The sequence below is a fragment of the Mesocricetus auratus genome, unplaced genomic scaffold (assembly GCF_017639785.1).
Source record: "Mesocricetus auratus isolate SY011 unplaced genomic scaffold, BCM_Maur_2.0 Super-Scaffold_100028, whole genome shotgun sequence".
Lineage (NCBI taxonomy): Eukaryota > Metazoa > Chordata > Mammalia > Rodentia > Cricetidae > Mesocricetus > Mesocricetus auratus.
In genome coordinates, this window is record NW_024429209.1 from 19,237,922 (window position 1) to 19,263,963 (window position 26,042).

The 26,042-nt window shown below is 53.7% G+C and overlaps 1 protein-coding gene across 1 annotated transcript in view; it reads right to left on the bottom strand.

The window, feature by feature from the left end:
• The window catches only part of Bmp7 (bone morphogenetic protein 7), a 78,246-nt gene that overhangs the window by 18,204 nt on the left and 34,000 nt on the right, over positions 1–26,042 (bottom strand). The window contains exon 3 of the mRNA XM_005074466.4: positions 9,246–9,394. Within this exon, the coding sequence (XP_005074523.1) occupies positions 9,246–9,394 (149 nt within the window). The remainder of the gene's footprint in view (positions 1–9,245; positions 9,395–26,042) is intronic.

Here is a 26,042-nt window from a genome sequence, read left to right on the forward strand (position 1 = left end):
GGGATTCTGGGTAAAAAGGCCGATGGGCCTCTTCCGTTCTCTGTCTCTTGGGATTCTGGGTAAAAAGGAAGTGAAGCAGTCCTGGGTGTAGAGGTGCCTCTAACCAGCTATGCTGTGGACTGTGGGAGGTTACCCACCGGACTGGCTGTACGCCATGGAGTCCCCCATCTCAGGCCTGAGGCTCAGTTCCCGCTTTCTTCCCAGCTGCCCCAGAATCACATTTGGTTCTTAAAATGTCCTGTGGTGTATCTGATCCACCTGGATGGTTAAGAAGAGGGACAAATGTTCCTATGTGTCAGAGCAGAGAACCCTGGGACAGTGCAGCACGCGAGCGCGCGCGCACACACACACACACACACACACACACACACACACACACACACACGGGGTGGGGGTAGAACGAGAGGTAGACATGGAGTGAAAAGAAGGCGCCATGCGGCCTCCTTGCAGCTCAGGAGACAGGGCCTAAGTCCTGGAAGGCACCGAGAGACGGCTGTGAGGACAGGGAGGGGCTGATGACATCACCGGGCCGTCTTCTGGGACTGATGGCTCTATAGATGTCGCCTTCTGAAGCAGGCAAGTGAGCAGAGGATGCGGGCGGGGTGGAGGGGACCCCAGAGACTAAGTCAGGATGTTCGGGATCCTCCTGCAGGAGACAGGGTCTCTGTGTGGGCAGGAGCCCGTGTCTGTCTAGCCTGAGCTGCTCCTCTCCCAGACTTTGGAGTTGAAGGGCAACTTGGGAAAGCAGGCATGTCCGTCTGTGGAGCACAGGAAGCCCTTGTAAGCACTCCTCCCCCAACACGAGGACTTGTCCACTCGGTCTCTGGCTCTCTCCTTCAGTGAGGCAAGCCCGTCACTGTCCACCTCCTTGGGAGAGGCTGTGGGTTACGTGACAGAAAAAAAATCTACTCTATTGGCTGTCCATTGAGTGACTACAAAAGCTTCTCGCCAATGCGGATCAAAAGTCTGTTGGCGCTTCCAGCGCGTGGGCACGGAACTGGCGGAGGGCCAGCGTGGCTCCACTGTGCCGTGGACCACTGAGGGGGTCTGTGCGCGGTTCTGCTGTCTCTTCAAACAGAAGCCCATACGTGAGGTAAAGAAAGGAAGCGTTTTTATCTGGTTTTCTATTTGAGTCAGAGACTCCATCTAAAGCTCAGGGTGGCCTGGAACTATGCAACTCAGTCTGACTTCAAACTTGTGGCCATCCACCTGCCTCCGTCTCCCATTTGCTGCCACCACTACAGGTGTAAATCACCAGCCCTGCTGAGAAAACACCTCATTTTCACTCCAGCCATTATTTATGCCGACAGAGACATAAAGAGCGGAATGCAGGCTGAGCATGCCATGTGGAGACACGCTCTTCCCACAGGCCCCACGGAGAACCCCCTCTCTCTTTCTAAAGCATCCTTACCCCGGGGAGAGGGGTGAGGGGGTGGCTGGGTGTGCAGAGATCCAGGCTTTGGTCTGATTGGCCCGGCTGGACCCCAGCAAGCACCTTCCACACCCACTGCCCCTCCCCAAGCAGGTCACTGGTACCCACATCCCTACAAGACATTCCCAACGAGTAATTGGAGGACACAAGTCTGAGTCCCAAGGTTAGCACCGAGAGCCGTGTGACGTAACCCTTCAGCTTTCTCTGCCTCAGTTTCCTCATTCCTAAAAGGCTGTGGTGACAACTGTGCTCTCCGGACACGGTGGCTGCAAGCATTAAGCAAGCCGACAATTGCAGAGCACAGAGGCAGGGCTGCCCGCCCCAGTGCTCAGCATTTTCCGTGAGCTCACCCTCCTCTTCCTCCCAGCCACCTACAGGGAGGGAAGGTCGCAGTGCCATGCCCGTGGGCAACACGAAGGCATGCTGAGTCTAAGAGGTGGGATGGGCTGTGGAAACCACACAGTGGTGACCTGAGGACCACTGGACCGTCCTTCCAGCAGCTGCAGGAGAACCAGAGCCTGGAATGCACCAGCTCAGAGTCACAGGAGTCTGCTTGGGCAGCCCTCCTGTCCTTCCTTCCTAGACCACCCCACCTCCCACCACCACGCCCAGCACCAGTCCAGTGTGCAGGACGCGGCTGGCCCAGGGATGGGAAAAGTAGCCACGGGGTTTGGGCAGAGGGGACTCAATACCTCTCCCGTGGTCTTTAATGTATGAAGAGCAGACTCACACCCATCCATCCATCCATCCATCCATCCATCCATCCATCCATCCATCCATGCATCCTCCCTCTCTCTCCCTCCCTCCCACCCAGTGCTGCCTGCTGGGAGCCAAGGTATCCAGAAGGTTTTGACTCACACCACACACTCGCCCCCGGAACCCAGCTGTGCTGCTTCGGTGACTAGTCAGTCGGGAGGCCTGCAGCTGGAAGGACTAGGAACAGAGTCAGGCTTTGCACGCTGCCTGGGTGGTCTGGGAAGGGCATCTCTGACCCGGGACCTCCCTCGGGGCCGGATGGAGGAAGTGAACAGTGAGCATGCCTGGGACCCTGCAATTTGCCGTCCCATAGGATCTGACGTCAGGCCAGACAACGTCAGGCTCCTAGAAAAAGCACCGCACTTGGATGGAAGAGGATGCCCCTGAGCAGGGAAACTGAGGCCTGACGGGCAATGAGCTCCAGACTCTGGCTGCCACCAGGCAGGTCTTTCCCAGCCAGGCGGGGTAGCCTCAGGGTTGGTGGTCTTGAAGAGTCAGGGTGAGGACCGCTTGTCCACTTCCTTCCACCCTGGTGCCGCCCTGAGCCTGGCCTCAGCAGGCGCTGTTCAAACCATGGTGGCAACCTGTTCAGGTCCCCAGGGTGGGCATAGGGGACTCTCCTGCCAGCTCGAGGCCCAGCACACAGCATCTGCTGGTGGCACTGAAGCCCTGGTGGGCCCCATCAGCCTTTCACCCACGTGGTCCCAGGAGTGGAGTCTGTCAGTCGTCCAGCTCTCTAAATAAACAGCGTTTCCCCAACATGGGGTGTGAGAGGGTCCCAGTGCTGCTGTTACCTAGCCAGGCCCCAAGGTGCCCAAGAACACAGTTATGAGACACCCTCAGGGACTTGCCATTGGTGAGTGAGGATGGGACCTGTGTGCTCTGGTGACTCCAATGGACCTCTCAGTGGGAAAGACCCCGAGTCTTAGGCTAGGAAGTGCGGGTCACCCTGCCCTGTAGCACGTCCTCAGAGGCCCTCACCCACACAGCCAATGGCCTCTGCATATGGGTGGTCTGAGGGCAGTCCTTCCCTGCCCAGGGGCCAATGGAAGCCCTTCCGGGGAGAACTGGACACCGGGCAGGCACACTTTCCCTTCTGCGCCTTACCCAGGGGTCAGGCCCGGCCCGAGCCAGAGGACTCTCACACCTAGATGCTGCTGTTCACCGCACACGCATACTGAGAGGCTGCTACAGGTGACCCGGGAGCAGGAACCGCTACTGGGCCATCTTCCAGAAGAGGGTTGTTCTTTGATAATTTCCCCTGGCCACCAAATGGGAACAGCAGGGCTGGAATTCAAGCCTGGGCCACCTGGCTCTAGAGGCGGGGCTCTTTAGTACCAGGCTGCCCCACCTCAAAGCCTGCTGAGCCCTGCCAGTTCAGGGAAAGGAGAGAAGAGGCCCGGCCGCTGAGTCATATGAACCAGCAAGACTGGCAGAACACAGACATCCAGGACCCACTGAGCCAAGCTGGAAGTCCCAAAAGGTGTCCCCAGATCCAAAGAAACAGCCATTCTGAGGAGGGAAGGCAAGCTCGTCCTCACCTCCACACTCCATTTTCCTCTCCTCTCCCGTATGCCGCACGGGGACTCTCAAGAGCTGAATTATTGTGTCGCAAGAAACCCTCTGACTTTGTGCAAAGCCCTCACCCTGAGATTTAACCGGGGACACTTGGATAAGCCCTCAAGAGAAGCCCCGTTTAGCGTATTCAGCTGACATTCCTCATACTTAACAGCCCGTGGCCCGTTCCCTTTGAGGGGCACCTGTGGCTCTTCAGGGACCATGGGCTGAGAAAAGCTGGTGTGGGAGCAGCGCCATAAACTTCCCCAGAGGTTATCGCTCTCAAAGGAACCAGTGCGCCCAGCTTGGCGGCTTGGTGGGCATCTGTCAACTCTTCAACTCTGTGACTGGAGCTCAAAGGCTGCTGTGGACCAGAGGGACAGACGGGCATGGCCAGTGCCACCAGACACATGTGTGGACGATGAAATGAGTGTCATAGCATTTCTTGCGCCAACCAGAGCTTTCTTCTGGTTTGTTGGGAATTATTTAAATTATGAGCATTCAGGTTGGGCAGACGGCCCCATGGGTAAAGCGCTGATCACCAGGCAGGCACAAGGATTTGGCTGGACATCCAGCATCCAGGATCTCCTGAGCAGACTGGGAACATCGGGGGAGGGGAGAGGGAGCCAGGAAAAGGAGAGGGGGAGAAGAAGGCATGGGGGAGCAGGAAGGTTGAGTCGGGGTAAGAATAGAGGAGAGCAGGATGAGAGATACCACAATAGATGGAGTCCTTATAGGCTTGAGGAGAGAGCTGACACTAGTGAGATCTCCAGAGATCTACAAGGATAACACTGACTGGCAAACTAAGCAATAGTATAGAGACTACATTAATAGCCCCCTCCTTGATGATAAGGTTGATGACTTCCTTATATGCCATTCTAGAACCTTCATCCAGGGACTGATGGAAGCACAGGCAGATAACAACAGCTCAACACTGAACTCAACTCCTGGAACCCAGTGACAGAGATGGAGGAGTGATGAGCAAAGGGGTCAAGACCATGATGATGAAACCCACAATGACAGCTGACCGGACAAGGGGGAGCTCTTGAATCCCAGACTGATGCCTGAGAGGCCAATGTAGTGCCAGGGAGGAGGCCACAGAAATCACTGGGGCCTTGGGTAGTAGATCAGTGTTTATCATGGTTTATGAATGACCTTTAGGAGCCCATTCCAAATAGAGAGATGCTCTCCCAGCCTGGACACATAGGGAAGGGCCTAGGTCCTGTCCTGGATGAAATGATAGACTTTAGAGATCCCCCCCCAAGGAGGGCCTCACCCTCCCTGGGGAATGATGTGGGGATTGGGTGGGGGGTTGGGGGGCTGGTGGAGGACCAAGGGAGGAGGGGTGGGAGAGGGAGCTGGGATTGACATGTGAAGCATTCATGCTTCTAATTTAAAAACATTACAGAAAAAAAAAAGAAGAAGCCGAGCATGGCTTCATACATTGGTAATCCCAGCACTGGGGCTCAGGGGAGACAGGTGGATCCCTAGAGTTCACTGGGCAGCCTGTCTGTCTAATCCGTGAGCTCCAGATTGAGTGAGAGACCCCGTCTTTAAAAAATGAAGTGGGTGGACAGTGATAGAGGGAGACAGCTGATCTTGACCTCTGACCTCTGCGTTCACATGCGCATATGTATCCATGCACACTCACCCACACATATCACACCTACATACACACGTTTACACATTCACATACGCAGAAGAAAACAAACAAACAGCCTTTAAGCTGAGAATGATCATCATGGTGTCATTTACCAACCCCTGACATAGAAGGTGGGACTCCAGAATTTTCTAGAGACCCCTGTAAGCCTCGGGGCAGGGAAGGCTGATAAAGAATGGGAGAGAAGGGATCAGGGAACAGTCCAGAAAGCAGAGAGTGATCCCAAACACTGTTGTCTCCACACAGCCTTGAGCTTAGGTGAGCTTTCTGAAGCTGGGACAAAAGAATGTTCTAGAAGATGTGGAAAGATCAGGACTGTCACAGTTCTCTGCATCTGGACTGCAGAAAATGAAAAATAGGGCTGCCTAAGCCAGACACACCTCAGTCACCCTCAAGATTCTAGCTAGGGCCTCCAACTCCAGCCGAAAGCCATGGCCTCTGACAAGAGAGGAAAGAAGCAGAGCAGGGAAACCACAGGGGACAAAGTGATCACGTCCGCCCCAGGCTGGGGCCACAAGGGCAAAGAAAACCAAACTAAACTGCACAGAGCAGAATACAATCGCCGGAGCCACGGGCGTCAGGTGAGAGGAAGACACACCACACACACACACACACACACACACACACACACACGCACACACGCACACACGCACACACACACTCATTCAACACACATTTTCTTTCTTTCTTTTGGTTTTTTGAGACAGGGTTTCTCTGAATTGTTTTGGAGGCTGTCCTGGAACACGCTCTGTAGACCAGGCTGGCCTCGAACTCACAGAGATCTGCCTGCCTCTGCCTCCCGAGTGCTGGGATTAAAGGCGTGCGCCACCACCGCCCGGCTCACGTTTTTCTTTTAAGAGCTGTGCAACTCCAGCGCTGCAGAGGTGGAAACATAGGTCCCTGTGCTTCACTGGCCAGGTGCTCACTTGGTGAATTCAGCCCAGTAAGGGATCTTGTCTCAAAAAACCAAGATGGAAGACAGCTGAGGCTGTCCTCTGGCCTCCACGCACACACACACACACACACACACAGCGCAAAGAAGAAAGCAAAGACTCCAAACTGCACCTGTGGGAAAGCCACGCCTCTCTTGGGAGGAGAGAAGTGCCACTAGACACAAGGTGCCACTGTCCTGTAGGCCATGGCAAGGGAGGGGGCATGAGAACTCGGACTCTTGAGGGAGGGGCAGCAGGCACCCACCACACTGCTGGGGGCATCTGGGAGGTCTCTAAACCGGGCAGTCTGAAGACGTGGACTACAAGCACCACAGGCAGGGTCAGGTTCTGACATGAGCTCAACCCACTCAGTGGGAAAGGACGGCAGCCAGGTTCCTCACCGCAGTCCTATTTGCAAGAGCCACAGAGGGGAAAACGTCAGCCCACACAGTGGTAGTGACGGTCACTGTTTGTTCAGGGTCTCATCTAAGTCCCGACCATTCACAGTGTGGTCCAGGGACCGGCAGCCAGCATCCTGGGCGGCAGGACGGGCTGTCTGGAAAGACAGGCTTCCTGCACCCACCCCTATTCATGTTGAACCTGCATTTGGAAAAGTGTCCTGGGAAACCCTCTGGGAGGCACCCACGTGCCACCATGCATGTGTGGAGGTCAGAGGCCTCCTCCTACCGTGTGGGCTCAAGGGTTAAACTCAATTTCAGAGGTGAGTGTCCTTACCCCTCCATGTTCCCACTGAGACACAACTTTAAATCTCTCCCCACACCAACTCATGGGATCTTCTGACAACCCCATGGCCAGCACCCCCTCACCACCTGCATGTTGGAGGCGGGACTGCAAAATCATGGGAGAGCATGGCTGTAGACACGAATGATGTGTGGCCATAAAACACACCTTCACGTGAATCAGAAAGCTCTTTAATAGGGGATGTGGCCAATCTCCAAGACAAACTGTCACCTGAACACTGTGATGGCTTGAATGAGAAGTGTCCCCGTTAGTCTTTGGCATTTAAACACTTGGGGCTCCCGGTTGCTGGCACTTTTGGGGGGGAGGTCTAGCTGCTGCAGCCTTGCTGGGGGAAGTAAGTACCTGGGGGCGGGCTCTGAGAGTAAAACGCCCCTCCTACTTCTGGCTTGCGTTTCACGTGTTCTGTTTGGAGATGCGAGCTCTGCGCTTCTGCTCCTGCTGCTGCCATGACGTCCTCACTAAATACACCCTCTGTCTGTAAGTCACCTTGGCCACAGGAACGGGAAAGTGACTAAGACACACACCATCGTGTTGTGGGATAATCTTTCTCTTTGCTGTGAGGGTGTGTCTTAGCCAAGGTGCATTCTGATTGGTTTACTAGAGAGACGAATGGCCAATAGCCAGGCAGAAAGAGGTGAGATGGGACTTCAGGGAGAAAGAGTAACTCGGGGGAATAAATCTAGGGGGGGTTGGGCTTACAGAATGGAAGAGAGGTAAAAAGCCACCTGGAAGGACACAGATTAGTAGAAAGAGGTTAATTTGTTATAAGACTACTTGGGAACAAGCCTAAGCTAAAGGCCAAGCTTTCATAATTAATAATAAGTCTCCAAGTCATTATTGGGGAGCTGGTTGCTCCCAAAGAATGTCCAACCAGAAAGTCTGGCTACACCGTCATTTGTATGAGAAGCAAAACAGAGATCAGAATGTTTGCCTAAACTCTTCAGCACCCAGACATCTTGCCTGCAAAGGTATCCACGAGTGCTAAGCAGGAGTTACCTCTGGAAAGTGGAACTCAGAACCTGGGGGAAGGAAATTGGGGGGGAAACTGTTTACTGTGACACATTTCCATCATGTTGACTATGGAGGAATGGGTATTTCCTATTCCAAAATGAATGAAAAACAATGTGTTTTCCTTTCCCCCTTAAAACTAGTGGGAAGGTGCTAGGACTGTGGAGGAGCATGCCGTTAATCAGGACAGCCAAGGCTACACAAAGAAGCCCTGTTTCAAAAAGCAAAACAAACAACAACAATGATTAATAATAATAACTGGTGGAAAGGGAGCTGGGAAGATGGCGCAAGGCTGAGAGCACTTCTTGTTCTTGCAGAAGACCCAAGTTCAGTTCTCAGTACCCAGTCCATTCACCCCAAAATTACCCGTAATCAATTCCAGGGGACCTGACGCCCTCTTCTGGCCTGTGAGGTCACCTTCACCCATGTGCTCATGCACACACACACACACACACACACACACACACACACACACACATTAGGGAGTGAGACATGCCGGGAAGGGCCAGCTAACAATGGCTTCTCCAGCAGCGTGACTCCAGTCCTTCAATATCATCCCCACAGAGAACGTTTAGCAACGGCTAAAGACACTTTGGGGTGGCAGCAATGCCCAATGCTTAGAAGGTCAGGATGCCAGCAACCATGCTCCACTGCCCAGGACGTCAGGAGTGCCAAGAATAACAAGCTGGGAAACCTGTCCAGTAGACCCTGCTGTGCTCCGAGAGAGAGAGAGAGAGAGAGAGAGAGAGAGAGAGAGAGAGAGAGAGAGAGAGAGAGAGAGAGAGAGAGAGAGAGAGAGAGAGAGAGAGAGAGAGAGAGGCCACCTCAGGGCTCTAACCTTGTGCAGTTCTCATGTAGCAGGTCTGGGTTGACCCAAGATTCTACACGTGTAAATGACTGCAAACACTGCAGTGAGGCCATCTCCACCCCGCTCGCCCAGCTCCCAGTACTCTTGTATAACGCAAGAGGATACATTGGGTTCAGAAAAGGAGCTGGAGTCTTGAGGCCTGGTTAGATGGGAGGTATCAGAGGACATTGGCTCTAGTAAGAGCAAGCTTGAGGGCTGCTGTTGAGCCCCTTTGGGGGTTACAAGCCTGAGGTTCCTCTGAGACTAGAGGTGCCGGTGTCTGGAACTCACCATCCAGGGTCTCCACGGAGAGCTGCAGGCCCAGATTGTGCCGAGGGTTGACCACCCAGTGGTTGCTGGTGGCTGTGATGTCAAACACCAGCCATCCCTCCTCAGAAGCCCAGAGGGTACGACTGTCCAGCAAGAAGAGGTCCGACTCCCTGGAAAGAAGAAAGAGACACACAGCACGAGGTTAGGCAGGTCCCAGCTCAGCTACCCTGACAGCCAGCAACTTACCAGACAGGGAAAGCCCTGTGTAACCCAGCAAGTAGGGGCATGACACCAGTCCCCTGCACACATGCTTGTCAGAAAAGGACCTGGGCACAAGGACCGTTTATCAAATGTGACAGAAAGAAAGTATAGGAGAAACCTAAGTACACACGGGAATAGGAAGTGGGCACAAGGCCATCTCATGCTACCAGATGTCAAGGGACCTTAGCAAGACACAGGAGAGGCAGGAACTAAGCAGCCTGCGAGTTGCTGGGGCAGAAGGTGAGGCCAAGGAGGCCATTCACCATGTGCCTGGTGCCACACCAACAGCTCTGCGCAGGGGGAAGCCATGACTCACCCTATGAGAGGTGGAGGATGGATGGCTTGCTGGCTGAGAGTTGGAGCAATGGACGGATTTATGGATAGACGATGGATGGGTGGATGGATGGATGGGTGGATGGATGGGTGGGTGGATGGGTGGATGGATGGATGGGTGGGTGGGTGGGTGGATGGGTGGATGGATGGATGGGTGGGTGGGTGGATGGGTGGATGGATGGATGGATGGATGGATGGGTGGGTGGGTGGATGGATGGATGGGTGGGTGGGTGGATGGATGGATAGATGGATGGATAGACGATGGATGGGTGGATGGATGGATAGATGGATGGGTGGGTGGATGGATGGATGGGTGGATGGGTGGGTGGATGGATGGATGGGTGGATGGGTGGATGGATGGATGGATGGATGGGTGGGTGGGTGGATGGATGGATGGATGGGTAGATGGATGGATGGATGGATGGGTGGGTGGGTAGGTGGATGGGTGGGTGGGTGGGTGGATGGATGGGTGGGTGGATGGGTGGATGGATGGATGGATGGATGGATGGATGGATGGATGGATGGATGGATGGGTGGGTGGGTGGATGGGTGGATGGATGGATGGATAGATGGATGGGTGGATGGATGGATAGATGGATGGGTGGGTGGATGGATGGATGGATGGATGGATGGATGGATGGATGGATGGATAGGGGTGATAGATGTGTAGATGTGTGGAGGATGGATGGTTAGGTAGATGAATACCATCCTGCCCTTGTGGATTTTTAGTTATCAAGACTCAGTTTCAACATTCCGAGGCCTTCAGTGGTCGACTAAAGTACCTGAGCTCCTGTGCTGTGCTAGGCACTGGGGTGGTGCTCCTCTCCAACCCAGACCCTTCCCCGGGCCTGAAAGCTGCCATCAGCCCTGGAGTTTCCATCTTTCCTGGGAACAGGGTACGCTTTTGTGGCTCACACACAGACTTCAGTATGGCAATTGCTGGTTGAGCACAGATCACTTGCAGGCTCTGGGATAGGAAGCTCAACCAGCATCCTGTCACCAGGTCCTCGCAACAACACCATGTGTTGGAGAATCCTGCCCACACCGCTGGGCAGACAGGTCTGGATGTGTTTCATTAAACTCTCAGAGTTGTTGACAAATCAGACCTATTGCTGTCTGTTCCCCTAAGCCAGCAGCCAGAGCCAACACCAAATGCCACTCTAGAAAGAGTCTCCAGTTGGTCCCAGTCCCCTCCTCCTACTAAACTATTGCTGGCACCCCCAGTCATCATGCCGTATATCTCAGAGGTCTGCAAGTTCACTCTTCCTGATAGGAGCCATACTGCATTATAAGGCCACCAAAGGCCATTAATACACGCAAGCCAGGGGGCTAAGCTATAAGCAGACCTTAGCACCTCGATACATAGCTAGTGCCAAGGCAGACATGACGGGACCAGTGGTCTCATGGATCAAAGTCACCAAAGGAATGCTCTGAGCTGGTTCTCCCTCTTCTCATCCCCCCAGGCAAAAGTCTAGGCATAGAGAACCTAGGGGCCTTAAGCAAGTCACATGTCCAGGTTTGGGAATGGTGGACGCTTCAGACATAGGCAACATCACGGGGACCCTTAGACGGAGGGTGTGGGTGGCTTCCATGCCCACCCCCCTCCACCGTGTTTAGAAAAAGTTGGATTACATCACTGCTTCTGCCAGAACACCATGTGTTTTCCCAAACTCACGCTGACAGCTAATCCACAATGTGATGGCATTAAGAGGTGGGCGATTTCAGAGGTGCTGAGGCAATGGAGAGGTGCAGTCCTTGCGAATGAACGGACCAGCCCTTGCGAGAGACGCAGAGGGACAGCATCTGAGCCCTTGGACTTCCTGCCTTTCACTGTGTGAGGACAGCGCAACAGGGTGCCATCTTGAAACAGCAACATCTGAGGGGCCCAGATCCCACCACGTCTTGACTACCAGCCTCCAGAACTATGACGTGCATTTCTGTTCCTGTAAGTTTCCCAGTCTTGGGCACTTCGTTACAGTAGCAGAAACAGACTAAGGTGCTACAAGGTCTGATCTTAAGCCAGTCAATAAGCCACTGGGCAAGAGACTGTGTGGTCCCTTGGGAGTCAGCCCAAAGTCCTCCAGACCTTCAGACGTCCGTACTCTTGGTTTCTTATGACAGAGGCAAAGAAGCCTTGTTAGGGTCACGTGGGGTTAGAAAGACCCTATGTTTGACTTGAATGTCCAAGCTGAACGATAATAATGACCTAATCCTCAGGACCCACTTACTTCTGCCCTGATGTTCCTTTGTCTAGAATACCTTACATGGCATTCAAAGCCACACATAGGGAAATCTGCCAGGCTTCGTTTCTGATTTGCCTGACGGCTTCCCTGACTCTAGAGAACTCTGGGACCATCCGAAGCGGTTGGCTACCCTGATAGTCAGTGGACAGAAGCAGAGATGTCACTCCAAGCCAACTCCGGCCATCTGCTCCAAGCACGGGATGAGAAACTTGGGTGGTGACACTGCTAGGAAATCAGATAGACACGCAAGAAGATGGGAGCAGATGCTGGCACCGGAAACAACTCCTGTGACAGAGCGGGGGCGGGGGGGCAGAGCAAGCCTTCACACAGGCTGCCCTGCCCACGGATGCTAACACTTCTTTCATTAAAGACCAGGACACTGGGGACAGATGTGTCAGGCCAGAAGTGACTCATCGCTGGATCACCATGAAGGCGGCCACTCCCCACACCCATCAGAGTCTGCAGTGTATCTCAGGCATGCACGGAGAAGCCGCACCTTATGTGAGGGGACAGGGGCGGGATGAAGATGTCCAGACGCCTCACCAGAACAGAAGCGGGACCACGGGCAAGGGACATCGGGGACAGCCTCAACGGAAGGGGGGGGGGGAGCTGAGCGGGAAACGGGATTCCTGATGTCGTGGCACTGCAAACGACACTGGTCATAGGACTGAGAAAGCGGTGGCTGGGCCTCTGGGATATTCTTATTTACCTAGAGCACAGCGGTGCGGCCCAGCCCAGGCGAGAACAGAGGTGGGGAAGGGCGCAGGAGCTGGGGCCCCAAGGAACCTTTGCCACTCCTGGAGTCTGGGTGCTTTCCAAGCCGGCACTCTGAGTGTCCCCCAGCCCTCAGTCACGTTAAGGTGTCACTCCCACGTTGGGCATGGTGGCTCACACACGTAATCCTAACACTGGGGAGGCTGACGCGGGACTGTCTTTGTAATGAGTTCCAGGCGGCAGACATGGTTCCCGTCTCACATACGTGGGCATGGGGACACGTGGTCATTGCCCTCCCAGGGGCAAGCCTCATACATGGTGGAGCTAGGCTGTGGCACAGGAAATCTAAATCGAGAACCTCTGTCCCTACGCCTCGTCCCCCTCTCCCGGCCCCGACCCCCAGGTCACATGTTAGCAGGGAGTGTGTGAGGTACAGGGTGTTTAGGTCCTATGTGGTGCCTGCTATCCTCTCTGCCCTGTGTGGGACAGGGACAGAAGGAGGAGGGTGGGATACAGGGTGAACAGAGACCTGAAGGCAGCTCATCCCAGGCCGCGGTGTCCTCCTGGGTAAAATGGGGACAGAGTCATCCTGGATGGCAACTGGGAAGGGTCAAGTGAAGACAGGGCACACACCTTCAGTGTTCCTGAGCTACACACTGTACCGGTTATGGCAGCAACGGTAAGTTCTCCCCGCTCTGCTCTGGGAAATTCTAGGGCGGGGCCACTCTGAGGCCCCAAAATCATCTCCAACGGGAGGGCCTCCATCCACACGAGGACTTTCAGCGGTGGGCCTCGCGCATGTGCAAAGCAGCTGTGCAAGACCCTCTCTGTGTGACCACTGCCAGCTCCTCCTGTCTGCATCCAGGACCCATTCCCTCAAAAGCAAAGGGGGCTGCTCTCTGTCTTTAAAGTCTAGGCCGATTGTGCGGCCTGCTGGGAGCAAGGTCTAGCCTGGGCCGGGTAGGGAAAAGGGGCCAGTCAAAGAAACACACCCTGAGCAGAGCCAAAGAAACACACTTTGGCCCTGCAACCAGAACCAAAGAAATGTACCCTGACCCTGAAACCAGTGCCAAAAGAACACACTTTGTCCCTGGAATCAGAGTCAGTGAAAGAAATGTACCCTGGCCCTAAAATTGGAGCCAAAAGGCTAAAAAGGAGCAGAGAAAGAAACATATTTTGTCCCTGAAACCAGAGCCAAATCTGACCCTAATCCTGTGTAAAAAAGTAACCAATCCCGGAGCAGAGCTCTAGCCAATCTGAGCTCAGCACTGAAATCTGACCAATCCCCACCCTGGAAGCCCTATATAAACCCTGTGTCTGTTCAGCTTCTGTCTGTTTGCGCTACCTGGCTGTCCTCTACCACTCTGGCAGAGGGCAGCCACTCTCCTGGATCCTTCCCTCCCAATAAACCCCTTCAATGAGCTTTGGGTGAAGATCTTTTGTGGTGGCGACTGAGCAGAGGCAACCCTGGGCAGAGCAGAGTGAGCAGGGCTGTAACACTTGCCCGGGAAACCTTCCCTTGGCAGAGGGGAGTTGCCTGCTCTCTGCTCTCCAGAAGCAGAGCTGAACTGTAGCAACTTCGCCCAAGAAACCTCCTGCCCAGCAAAACTGCTACACTGGGCTAACATCCCCAGCTGGAAGACCCTGTCCTGCCAGAGCAGAGCCGATACACTGGGGAAGCCTTTCCCTGTGGCAAGGCTGTATGCTGCTAAGCTTACTGCAACCTGTGGTGGTCCTTGGCTCCCGAGCTCCAGGATACCTTTCTACCTGAGCTGTGTAACACTCAGTATTCTGTGACTCCCGAGTGCCAGGATACCTGACCCACTCCTGTTCCATCCGGATCCGACCCGAAATGCCTACATTAGGTGCCGAAACCTAGGATGCCAACACCGGGCCTTGAGAATCCTGGTAGCTTCTGGATCTGCTAAGTCAGGCCTGAGTGTGTATGGGGAGGAGCATGTCTCCTGTGCTGGATAGTTTTATGTCACCTAGACACAAGCTAAAGTCATCAGGGGAGAGAACTTCAACTGAGAAAATGCCACTGTAAGATCAAGCTGTAGGCCGGCCTGTGGGGCTGGTGGTCCTGAGTTCTGTAAGAAAGCAGGCTGAGCAAACCATGAGGAGCAAGCCATTAAGCAGCTCCCTCCATGGCCTCTGCATGAGCTCCTGCCTCCAGGTTCCTGCCCTGTTTGGGTTCCTGTCCTGACTTCTTTCAGCGATGAACAGTTGTGGCAGGCCCCCAAATCATGACACAGAGACTTACTATTAATTATGAATGTTAGGAGGCCTTAACTTAGGCTTGTTTCTAGCTAGCTCTTTTAAACCTCAACCAACCCGTTTCTCTCCATCTATGTGCTGCCCTGAGGCTCCTTGACCTCATCCTGCTTCCTCGAGTCTGGCTGGCTGTCCCACCTTTTCTCTCTGCCCTCCATCCCCGCTTACCCTCCTCTCCCAGCTATTGGCCATTCGGCTTAGATTAGACCAGTGAGGAGCCTTAGGCAGGCAAGGTGAAACGGCGACACATCTTTATATAGTTAAACAAATGCAGCATAGACAAACGCAACACACCCTTACACGGTTAAACAATTATTCTTCAACACAAACAAATGTAACACCATCTTTACGTGGTTAGACAAATAATTCTATTCCAGAGCAAACAGTGATACGCAAGTGTAAGCCAAAAACAAACAAAAAAAAACCTTTCCTCTTCATCTTGCTTTTGGTCAAGGTGTTTCATCGCAATCACAGCAACAGCAACCCTGACTAAGATTACACCTCCTAAGGAGGCGGAAAGAGATTGCTCAGCTAGAGGGTCTGCAAGGAGAGTGGGTTAACTACTTTTCTTTTCTATTTTAAAGATTTATTTATTATGTATACAGTGTCTGTCTGCATGTATCCCTGCAGGTCAGAAGAGGGCACCAGATCTCATCACAGATAGTTGTGAGCCACTGCGTGGTTGCTGGGAATTCAACTCAGGACCTCTGAAAGAGCAACAAGTGCTCTTAACCTCTGAGCCATCTCTTCAGTCCTGGTTAACTACTTTTCTATTGCAATGATAAACACCATGACCAAAAGCAACTTAAGCAACAACAACAAAAAAAGGATGCATTTTAGCTATGGCTCCAGAGGGGCAGAGTCGATCCATCACGTTAGGGAAGACAGGTGTCAATCAAAGCAAAGCATAGCAGCAACAGCAAGACACTGGCAGACCGCACGCAGGAAGCAGAGCAAGAGAACAGGAAGTGATGTGCGCCCTCCAGCATGGCTGCACCTCCTGAAAGTTCCATACCCTCCCCAAACAGCACCACCACTGGGAACCAAGTCTCCAAATCTGAGGGCCTATGGGAACCACCGTACGGAGGGAGGAAGAGGTCAAGCCATCTCTAGGTTGAGCATACCCCAGGTTCTAAGCAGTAGAGTGGCTGTCATTTCAAGCCATTTGCTGAGGATGGTCAGTTCCAGAGAAAGATAACCCAGACAACACTCATGATTCCCATTACCAAGAAACCGAAAGCTGCCTCCCGAGGGGACCAAACGAAACACCACAGGATGTCCAAGGCAAGAGAGTGCTCCGTGGCGGCTCAGTGAACCACATGAAACCTGCTCGGCCGCAGGGAAACACTGGCCGAAAGGTGTGCACCACAGACTGTGTGACATGTGAACATCTGGGGGTACAACCTGGTTTGAAAAAAAAAGAGCAGGACTAGACCTCGAGTATGCTCCGGAGCAATGAAAGACTGGAGTGTCTCCACTCGGAGTTAGTGGTTTGTACAGGGTCAGCAGCAGGGCTGGGAGATGGTTCAGCCCTTCGAGGCTCGGCTCACAACCAAAACCAAAAGCAATTCCTTCTTACTCAAGCTGGTCAAGAAGGTGGAAGGCAAGTTCCGCGCTCACACAGCAAAGCTAGCATGCCTCGATGTAACCAATTTTGATAGATAGACTGGTTTCCAAAGATGACCAAGCAGTCAGTGGACACAAAACAGAAGTCCAGTCCCGTTAGCCGTCAGGGAAAGGCAAACAAACACCAGAATGGACAAGGCAGTGGGTAAAGATGCTTGCTGCCAAGCCTGGTGACTCGAGTTCAAATCCCAGAAACCACAGCAGGGAGGAGAGCCAGGCTGTCCTCTGCAAACCAGGGAACAGGAGTGGAAGATATAAAGAACAGGGAGATAGTTCAGTCATCGAGGTGTTTGCAGTGCAAGCACAAGGACCCAAGTTCAAATCCCCAGCACCCACATGAAAAACCAGGTGTGGCAATGCTTGGAGGATCCTGGGTTTTGGTCAGTTGTCAACCTAGATGAATAAGCAAGAAATGCTGCCTCAAGGGCAGGGCAGTGGTGGCGCATGCCTTTAATCCCAGCACTCGGGAGGCAGAGGCAGACGGATCTCTGTGAGTTCCAGCCCAGCCTGGTCTACAAGAACTACACAGAAGAACCCAGTCTCAATTAAAAAAAAACAAAAACAAAAAAACCGCTGTCTCAAATAGTAAGGTGGACTGCCTTCCTGAGGATGACATGTGATTTCAAACTCTGGCCTCCAAACACATGTACACGCACACCCGCCAAATACACTCCTCAGTACACGGACGAATGGGAAGATGTGAGCACACCTCTCTGTCACTCTCATGCAGAAACCCAGCGGGGCGGGACTTTGTGCCCTCCCTCCCCTCTCCATGCTGTATTGTATGGCTTGTGCTTGGACAGATCTAGTGCATCACATGTGAGGCTGCCCTGCTGTGTCCAGGGAACAATGTTTCTTTGCAGTTATCTACCACCTCTGACTCTTAACACTCTGCAACAAACGATCCCCGGGCCGCGCGTGTGTGTGACACATGTGTGTAAGTGCATGTTCATGTGTGTGTGCACGTGCATGCGGGAGGGCATGCATGCATGTGTGTGACACGTGTGTGCTCGTGCAAATGTGCGTGCATGCGTTGTGTTTGTGTGCGTGCGTGTGGCACATGTGTGCGTGAGGGCATGCGTGCGTGCATGTGTGTGTGTGTGTGTGTGTGTGTGTGCATGATAGAGATGTCCCATTCAAGGCTGAGCATCCCATTGTCTCTTATTCCCTGAACCATGGTCAGTTGTGTGTTAATCGCCGTTGACCGCAGATGCTTCTCTCTTCAGAGTTCAGAGACGCATTGGCTACTCCCCGCCTTTTTACATGAAGAGAGCTCAAGGATGAGAGTGTACAATACACAGGACAGCACCCCCTTACTTGAGGGATAACTTCCTGAAGTCTGTAGCCCTCACACAGGAAGCCTGTTTGTAGATACTTTCATCTAGAGGGTGGAAGGTGAACATTCCAAATCTCGATTCTGAAAACATGCATGGGTCTCAGAACCCTAACCTGTCAGGGCTGGAGAGACGGCTCAGTGTCTAAGAGCACTGGGTGCTCTTCCAGAGGACCCGGGTTCGATTCCCAGCACTCACATGGGCAGCTCACAGCTGTCTGGAACTCCACTTCCAGGGGATCTGGCACCCTCACACAGACATACATGCAGGCAAAACACCAGTGCACATTAAGGAAATAAATCACAAACAAACAAACCACCCGGGGCAACACATTCCTACATTCTCATGGTCTTTTCAGAAAACCCAGGACGTGACTAGACTCACTTCCCACTACATGGTCATGCATAGTGTGGCCCTGACCCTGACTGCTGTCCCTGACTGCTGCCACCACCAGTAGTTGCTCTGAAAGGAACAGCGAGGGCTGGGGAGAGGGCGTGGTTGGTAAAGTGTTTAGTACAAGCTCGAGGACCTGAATTCCAGTCCCAGATCCCACGTGAAAGAGCCGAGGTGGCGCGTGCTGCGATCCACGCACTAGGAGGGAAAGGACAGGCCATCCTTGGGCTCAGCCACCCTAGCCTACCTATCAGTGACGGGGCTGAGCGATGGCTCGGTGTTTAAGGACACTCGGTGCTCTTGTAGAGGACCAGGGCTCAATTCCCAGCACCCACATTGTGGCTCACAACCATCTGTCACTCCAGTTCCAGGGGATCCAATGCCCTCTTCTTGCCTCTGTGGGCACCTGCATGCACATAGTGCAAACAAAAACAATACATGCTGTGTGCACACAAACACGCAGGCATAAACAACACACACACGATAAATATTAAAGTGTTTCCATACAAAACCAAAACACTCTTCAGGACATAGACACACACTTTCACACACACAGACACACCACACTCACACCCTCTCTCACACGCACACACAGGAACAGCCTCAAGAAACAGGTCACCTTCTCCCCTCCAGAAACCCAGGTTTCCCCAGAGCCCTGCTCGTAAGGCGTGACCCTGGGCTGACCCTAATGCTGGCACTGTGATGTTAATAATTAACCACCTGACTGAACTGCAAGCTGCCTGGTCCAGGGCAGCTCCTCCCAAGGAAGCCTGGGAACAGCAGACACCTAACCCGGAGTGGAAGGGGGAGGAGTCACACACACACACACACACACACACACACACACACACACACACACACACACACACACACACCCTTTCTCTCTCTCACACACACACACACACACTCTCTCTCTCACACACACTCTCTCTCTCTCACACACACACACACTCTCTCTCTCTCTCACACACACACACACTCTCTCTCTCTCTCTCACACACACACACACTCACACACACACACCAGGCCTCTCCAAACACCCTCCTTTGGAAAGTTCTAAGGCCATGGAAAGTGGGTATTTTAAATCTCCAATGTGGGAGGGTGGAGAGCTCTGTCTGGGACTTCTGACTACTCTGAGGCTATTTCTAGTCTGCAGTCCCCAGGGGCCTTCAACCACTCCCCTGGGGATGGCCACATTTCCTCACATCAAGATAACCAAAGCTCCCAACACCAAAAACAAAAACCCCAAACACCCCAGGGGGCTCTGGAAAATCTGAGGACACTCAATTGCAAGTGAAGACCTATTTCAGAACCCAGGACGCAGCCTTGGGGAACATGTCTCATCTGACCCCCTCTGAAGGTCCAGCGCCCAGTGTCTTGAGGACCCAGGAGGTCCTCGGAATCCCTGCCAGACATCTTAGTTGTAGCTGGAGATGAGGAGTGTCTTGTCGCCATGCTGTTGCTGGCGGCTGGATGGCAGGGAGGATCTGGGTGACAGCCTTAAAACCTTACGGGGTGAGATCAAGCATTCTCATAGTGAGGCACGGTGGTATAGCCCTACAATTCCAACTACTAGGACAATTACAGGTTCAAGGCCAGTCTGGGCAATTTGGCTAGACTCTGCCTCAAAATAAAAATTTGAGTCAGAGACAAACAGAAACAGATGGGAGGGGATGCAGAAAGATGGGGTGCAGGCCCTGGATTCAAGCTTCAGAATTGAGGGAGTCCCCAGTATCACAGCCCCGAGGCCCTGTTGGCACCCCCCCCCCAGGAGCCCTCAGGCCCAGCCCACTATCTGCAGAGACCCTCAGACTCAGTCCACCATGACAGGGACCCTCAGGTACAACCCACCACCTGCAGAGACCCTCAGGCATAGCCCACCACCTTCAGGGAACCTCAGATACAGCCCACTACCTGCAGGGAGCCGACACATTCTTTGGATTGGAGAGAATGGCCTTTGGAACTCCCCAGGGTCTCTGCAGGAGGCCTGGTTCAGGACTGAGGCCAGGCAGCTGTCAAACTCACCCAACCTCTCTGCCTCCTGCAAGGCAGGTACTGGATTCACTACCACTTATCGGTGGAGGGAGGCCTACTGGGCAAGTGCCCCAAGCTGTTACAGAGAAACACTTTGGGTAATCTTCACTGGGACAATGCCAGCCAGGAATCACACCACAAGTCACAGGAGGGTGTTTGGGGCCCTGGACTGAATGGCTCCACCACCAGACAAAAGAAAATGGGCTTGAGCTGAGAGGCCAACAAGACAATGTGTCCTCAGAAGTCCTGAGTGGAGGGCAGGGCCTGAGTATGCTACCTTAGATTGCAGAAGGAGTCCAGAGAGAAGATATGAGGGACACCTGAACTAAGGCAGCTCTCCAGGACGGCCCTTATGGTCCCAAGTCACCACAGAGACATCAAAGGAGAAAGCAGAGAGTCAGACGGCAGCATGATGTGACTGTTGGCAGGGCACCCGCAACCAAGAAAGGACACTTCTTCTAGAAGCCAGGAAAGGTCGCTCCAGGAGTCCAGTGTGGACATCTGGTGTCTTCCTCTCTAATTCACTATCTTAGTTTCAGAAATAAGGTCTGGCTGTGAACCCAGAGCCGTCATGCTCAGGGTTGACCAGGCCGGCTAGCCAGCCAGAGTCCCCGGATTCACCAGTCTCTACCCTCCAACGCTGGGGTTATAGATTGACATCACCATGCCCGGCCTTACAAAAACAAACCAGTCAGGGTTTCCCTGTGTAGACAGGCCAGCCTGAAATTCACAGAGCTCCACCTGCCTCTACCCCACCCCAAATGCTGGGATAAAGATGTGGCTGCTGTGCCCAGAAGTTCCCCGCTTTCACGTGTGTGATGAGCATCCAGACTCTGGCCCTTGCACTTAGGCAGCAAGGACTCTAACCACTGGGCCATCCCCCCTGCCCCGACCCTAGTATTTGTATTTTAAGCCACTAAATGCACGGTCCCTTGTGACAGCAACCCAGTCAACATCAGAGGCCGCCTCTCCTCTCATGCTTATGCCAGAGCTAGGAGCTGGAGGGACAGCGGCAGCCAGAACGGGGGTAGGGGTGGGGGTGGGGGTGAGGATTCCAGGGAGGGGGTCTGAAGACCATGAGGCAAGGACAGCAACCCGCAAGCTGGGTGACCACGACGCTGACAAAGCGTCCAGAAGGAACGATCTGTGAGAGAGCTAAGGAGAAGCGTAGGACTCCTGCAGGAAGGAGGTTCCTGGGGGCTCCCCAGCAGGGCAAGCGAGAAATGAACAGAGCCAGCACAGCCAAGATGGCCGGGACAAGTGTTTCTGACAGAGGAAACAGCGTGTGGAAGGGTACGATAAGGTACCAGTGAGGGGAGTGGGAAGACGGGAGGAAGAGGGAACTGGGATTAGCATGTAAAATAAGATTATTTTTAAAAAATTGTTTTAAATAAAATAAAATGAAATGAGAGAGAGAGAGACCATTGAACAGAGGGTACAGGTGACTGTGGGGACAGAGGTGGGCGGGGCCACAGCTTGCAGGCTTCTGGTCACTCTAAGGCAGACGCTAAGGCCTCCCCCTCCCGGCTGCCCTCCACACCTCACTCTGCTGGACACGATGAGGGGCAGGGAGGGGGAAGAGAGAAGAGAGGAACCCAGAGAGCAAACGGAGCATTCGCAGGCGAGCATGATGTCATGTGGGTAGAGCCCCATGAGTCAGGAGAGAAGGCCCTTGGCTCAAGTACTTGGAGCCAGCCCAGCATGCTCGCTCCAGGCCGCAGAGAGGCCCAGGAGGAAGATCAAAGTCCTGAGACCAAGTTGGCCCTGCAGGGTTGGTCACCAGGCGCCTGGAGCTGCCCACCTCAGGGTTAGGAAATGAGATGCACTTCCAACAAGGACCCAAACGGTCCTGGCGTCCCTGAGACGGGCCGATGAAGTCAGAGGCCCGGTGCTTTTTATAAACCCTTCCTTGAGGCCCTACACATCCAGGAAGACCAAAATTAAGTTGGGGAGAAAGGTGGAAAAACAGATTAAAAGCCACAACACCTCCTCGCCACAGAATGAGCTGGGGCCACCCACAGCCGCCAGTCCTGCCCAGGACTGGCAGGCTGCCCGCCGAGGAAGCCCACCAGGCATCATGGAGGGCCTGGGATCTCCTGCACAGCAGTCAAAGGCAGTGCCGTTACAGGCAGGGAACAAGTAGCAGCCAATCGAGATCTGGGCTTTGAGAGCCTGTCTGGAAGAAGATGGGTTTGACATTTATCAGGGTCTCCGAAGCATACCTCATCAGTAGAGGGCCAACAGCCAGAAGGGCTCTGCAGTGAAATAAGCAACATGTGTGACACTGACCCTCAGAGATGTCACACTGTTCATATGTAAGCACATTAAAGGCTCTGAAGGGGCCTCAAGATGACTTAGTGGCTCAAGGTGCTTGCCACCAAAGTGATGACCTGAGTTCAACCCCCAGGACCCACACAGTAGGAGCTAACTGACTTCTACAAATTGTCCTCTGACACACACACACACACACACACATAACTAATATGTATGTGTGTGTATGTAAAAGAATTACAGAATAAAGGGTGAGCGTTTTTTCAAATTCACAGGTGTCACCAGAAATGCACAGGACTCCCAACTCCCTGGGGCCTCTGCCCCCCTGGTCCTACTCTGAGCCTGTTGGAAGCTCACTCTCAGATCCCAGGATGGTCACCTCCCCCCACCTCACACAGGGACCCTAGACTTGGAGACGGGGGACTATGCACTCGTGTCCTCCGTGGTGAGACCCACTTAGACACAGTGCAAGGACTGGACCACACTGCTCATCCAGTGACACATGGAACGTCATCACGGTGAGACAGCGAGACCTTAGGAGGCCCCAAGAAACTGCGGAGAGCCCCACGGGGACTCTGAGTCAGCTCGGTGTCCTCCTGATGGACCCCGACTGAGGCTGGTGGTGCAAAGGCGGACAGGCCTTTCCAGACTTCCCCTGGTTGCCGCATTTCCTCCGGCCTCCAGCTCGAGACTGAAATAGGGCAAGGTAACCTCAGAGTCCTCAGGAACACTCAAGGCATGGACTAGCCAACACCGACAGCCTCCCCACCGCATCAACTTTCCAACCTTAAGAAAAAAGGAACCGCAGACCAACTGTTCTAAAATTCCAAAACCCAGAGACCGAAAGGGGAGGGGAGGGGAGCAGGCAGCAGCAAGAGCATGAACTTGGAAGAGGGTTAGCGTGGAGCTGCGGACAGAAGCAGGCAACACCACGCCGGTGGACGGCAGGCTGCTGCTCTCTGCCCCAGGCCCTCCATAGGGCACGGTCACCTTTAGGCTGCATCTTACCCTCGAAGGCAGAAGAAGTTCGCACCGTTGGCTGTTGTTGAGAGCCTCGCTTTTCTGCAAGTCAACACTCTTGGTCTGCCCAACCCCCAGTCATGTGAGGCATAGACAGACAAGTGATTTATGCAAATGAAACATTGCCACCTATCAAGTAATCAGGAATGCATGGCATGTGGGTGTATAGAAGCCACCTCGGAGAGCTAAAGAGAGGACGCACCAGTTGGCAAGGCACTTGTCTTACAAGCACCAGGACGTGAGCTCGACTCCCCAGCACCCCCGTAAAAGCTGAGGTGTGTGCTTGTAATCTCAGCACCAAGGGGGCAAGGATAGGCAGGCTTCTGGGGTTTGCTGATGGCCCAGGCCAGCCTACTATACTAGCCTAGTATGCCCCGGGCCAATGGAACACTTGGTGTAAAAAAGAAAAAGAAAACCTGGTGGGTGGTACCTGTGGTGGTCCTGGCTTCAACACACAAGCGCACGCGTGTACACCTACACACAAACATGCTTGCACATGGGCATACACAAAATCATAGCAGAGTTAGCAGGCCCATGAGCTTATAGACATGTAAGGCCAATGAATGATGTACCTGTCTCACCTGGAACATGCTAAATGGGGCGGGGGGGGGGGGGGGAAGGGGGCTCGGGCCAGCGAGATGGCTCAGCCAGTAAAGGCATTTGCCCCCGCCCACAAGCCTGATGACCAAGTATGAAGACCACAGAGTCCTCAGTGGTTTAAGCGGCTTGCCACCAAGCATGGTGACCTGAGCTTGACCCCCAGGACCCACACAGTAGGAGACAACTACTCCCAGAGGCCACGAGGAATGCAGTTCACTAGCTTACAGCATTTCAGAAATGCAGCAACCAGGGGAAGTCTGGAAAGGTCCGTCCGCCTTTGCGCCACCAGCCTCAGTCGGGGTCCATCAGGAGGACACCGAGCTGACTCAGAGTCCCCGTGGGGCTCCCCCGCAGTTTCTTGGGGGGCCTCCTAAGGTCTCACTGTCTCACCGTGATGACGTTCCATGTGTCACTGGATAAACAGTGTGGTCCAGTCCTTGCATGTGTCTAAGTGGGTCTCGACAGTGAGCAAACAACCACCCTCACCCCTCCCACCCTCACCCCTCCCACCCTCACCCCTCCCACCGCACCCCCGTCTCCAAGTCAACAGGATCAGTCAGTGGCATTAAGTATCCTCACACCAAGGAAACACACAGCTTGCAAATGTTTCACCAAACTCTTACGCTGGACAAACGCAAACCTGTACTTGGCGTTACTGACAGTGTGCTTGTGACCATTCCCAAGCCTAAGATTCTCCCCAGCCAAGGCTAAAATGGAAGCTTCAGGAAGCAGGGCAGAGGGCCAGAGGGACAAAGGAAAAGGGACCGCTGAGAAAAATGGTTCATACCTAGGTACTTGTGGAGAGCCAGGCCGGACACTGACTATGCCTGCGACGCATGCCCTGCATGGGACACACTCTCCCCTTCTATCACGTGTGAGAAAACGCAGAGGCTGACCTTCAGCCGGTCAAGGGCCGGAATGCAAATGGTTCCTCAGAGACGCAGTGCCAGGGCCCACGGAAGGACAAGGAAGGTGGCAGGGAAGGAAACCGCACCTGGGCCCAAGTCTACGGAGGCCTCAGTGACAGGCCCTGTCCATCGTCCACTGAATACAAATACCGACGGCTTCCAGATCCAAGAGCCGGGAGGACTGGCCTGACGGGTGGCCTCCTGCTCAGGAGGGGAGGGCCCCAAGCATCATATAACATACAAGGCCATGTTCAGCGCCCCCACTGTCACCACACTGAAATCCTCAGCACATTTAGCTAGGTTTGTGAGCTAGAGATAAAGCCGGGTGGCCCGTGGGAGGCAGCCAAGCACTATCCCCGGGTACACTTTGATCCTTGTTTGTTTAAAGACAGGATCTCACTGTGCTATCCTGGCTGGCTTAGAAGTCTCTATGTAGAGCAGGGCATTGGTGACACATGCCTTTAATCCCAGCACTTGGGAGGCAGAGGCAGAGGGATCTCTGTGAGTTCGAGGCCAGCCTGGTCTACAGAGCAAGTTCCAGGACAGGCTCCTAAACAGTACAGAGAAACCCTGTCTCGGAAAAAAAAAAGAAGAAGTCTCTATGTAGAGAAGGCTGGACACGAACTTGTGGTCGTCCTCCTGCCTCTGCCTCTTGGGGACTGGGATTACGGATGGCGTCTTGACACATTTGCTTGGTCACTTCTCTCTGGTCTACGGCTAGACTTGGAAGCACGTGTTAACAAGAATGGGTGCCCCTCGAGCCGTCTAAACAGCTGGGGTTGGAATCGAGGGTCTGGACTCTTCTCT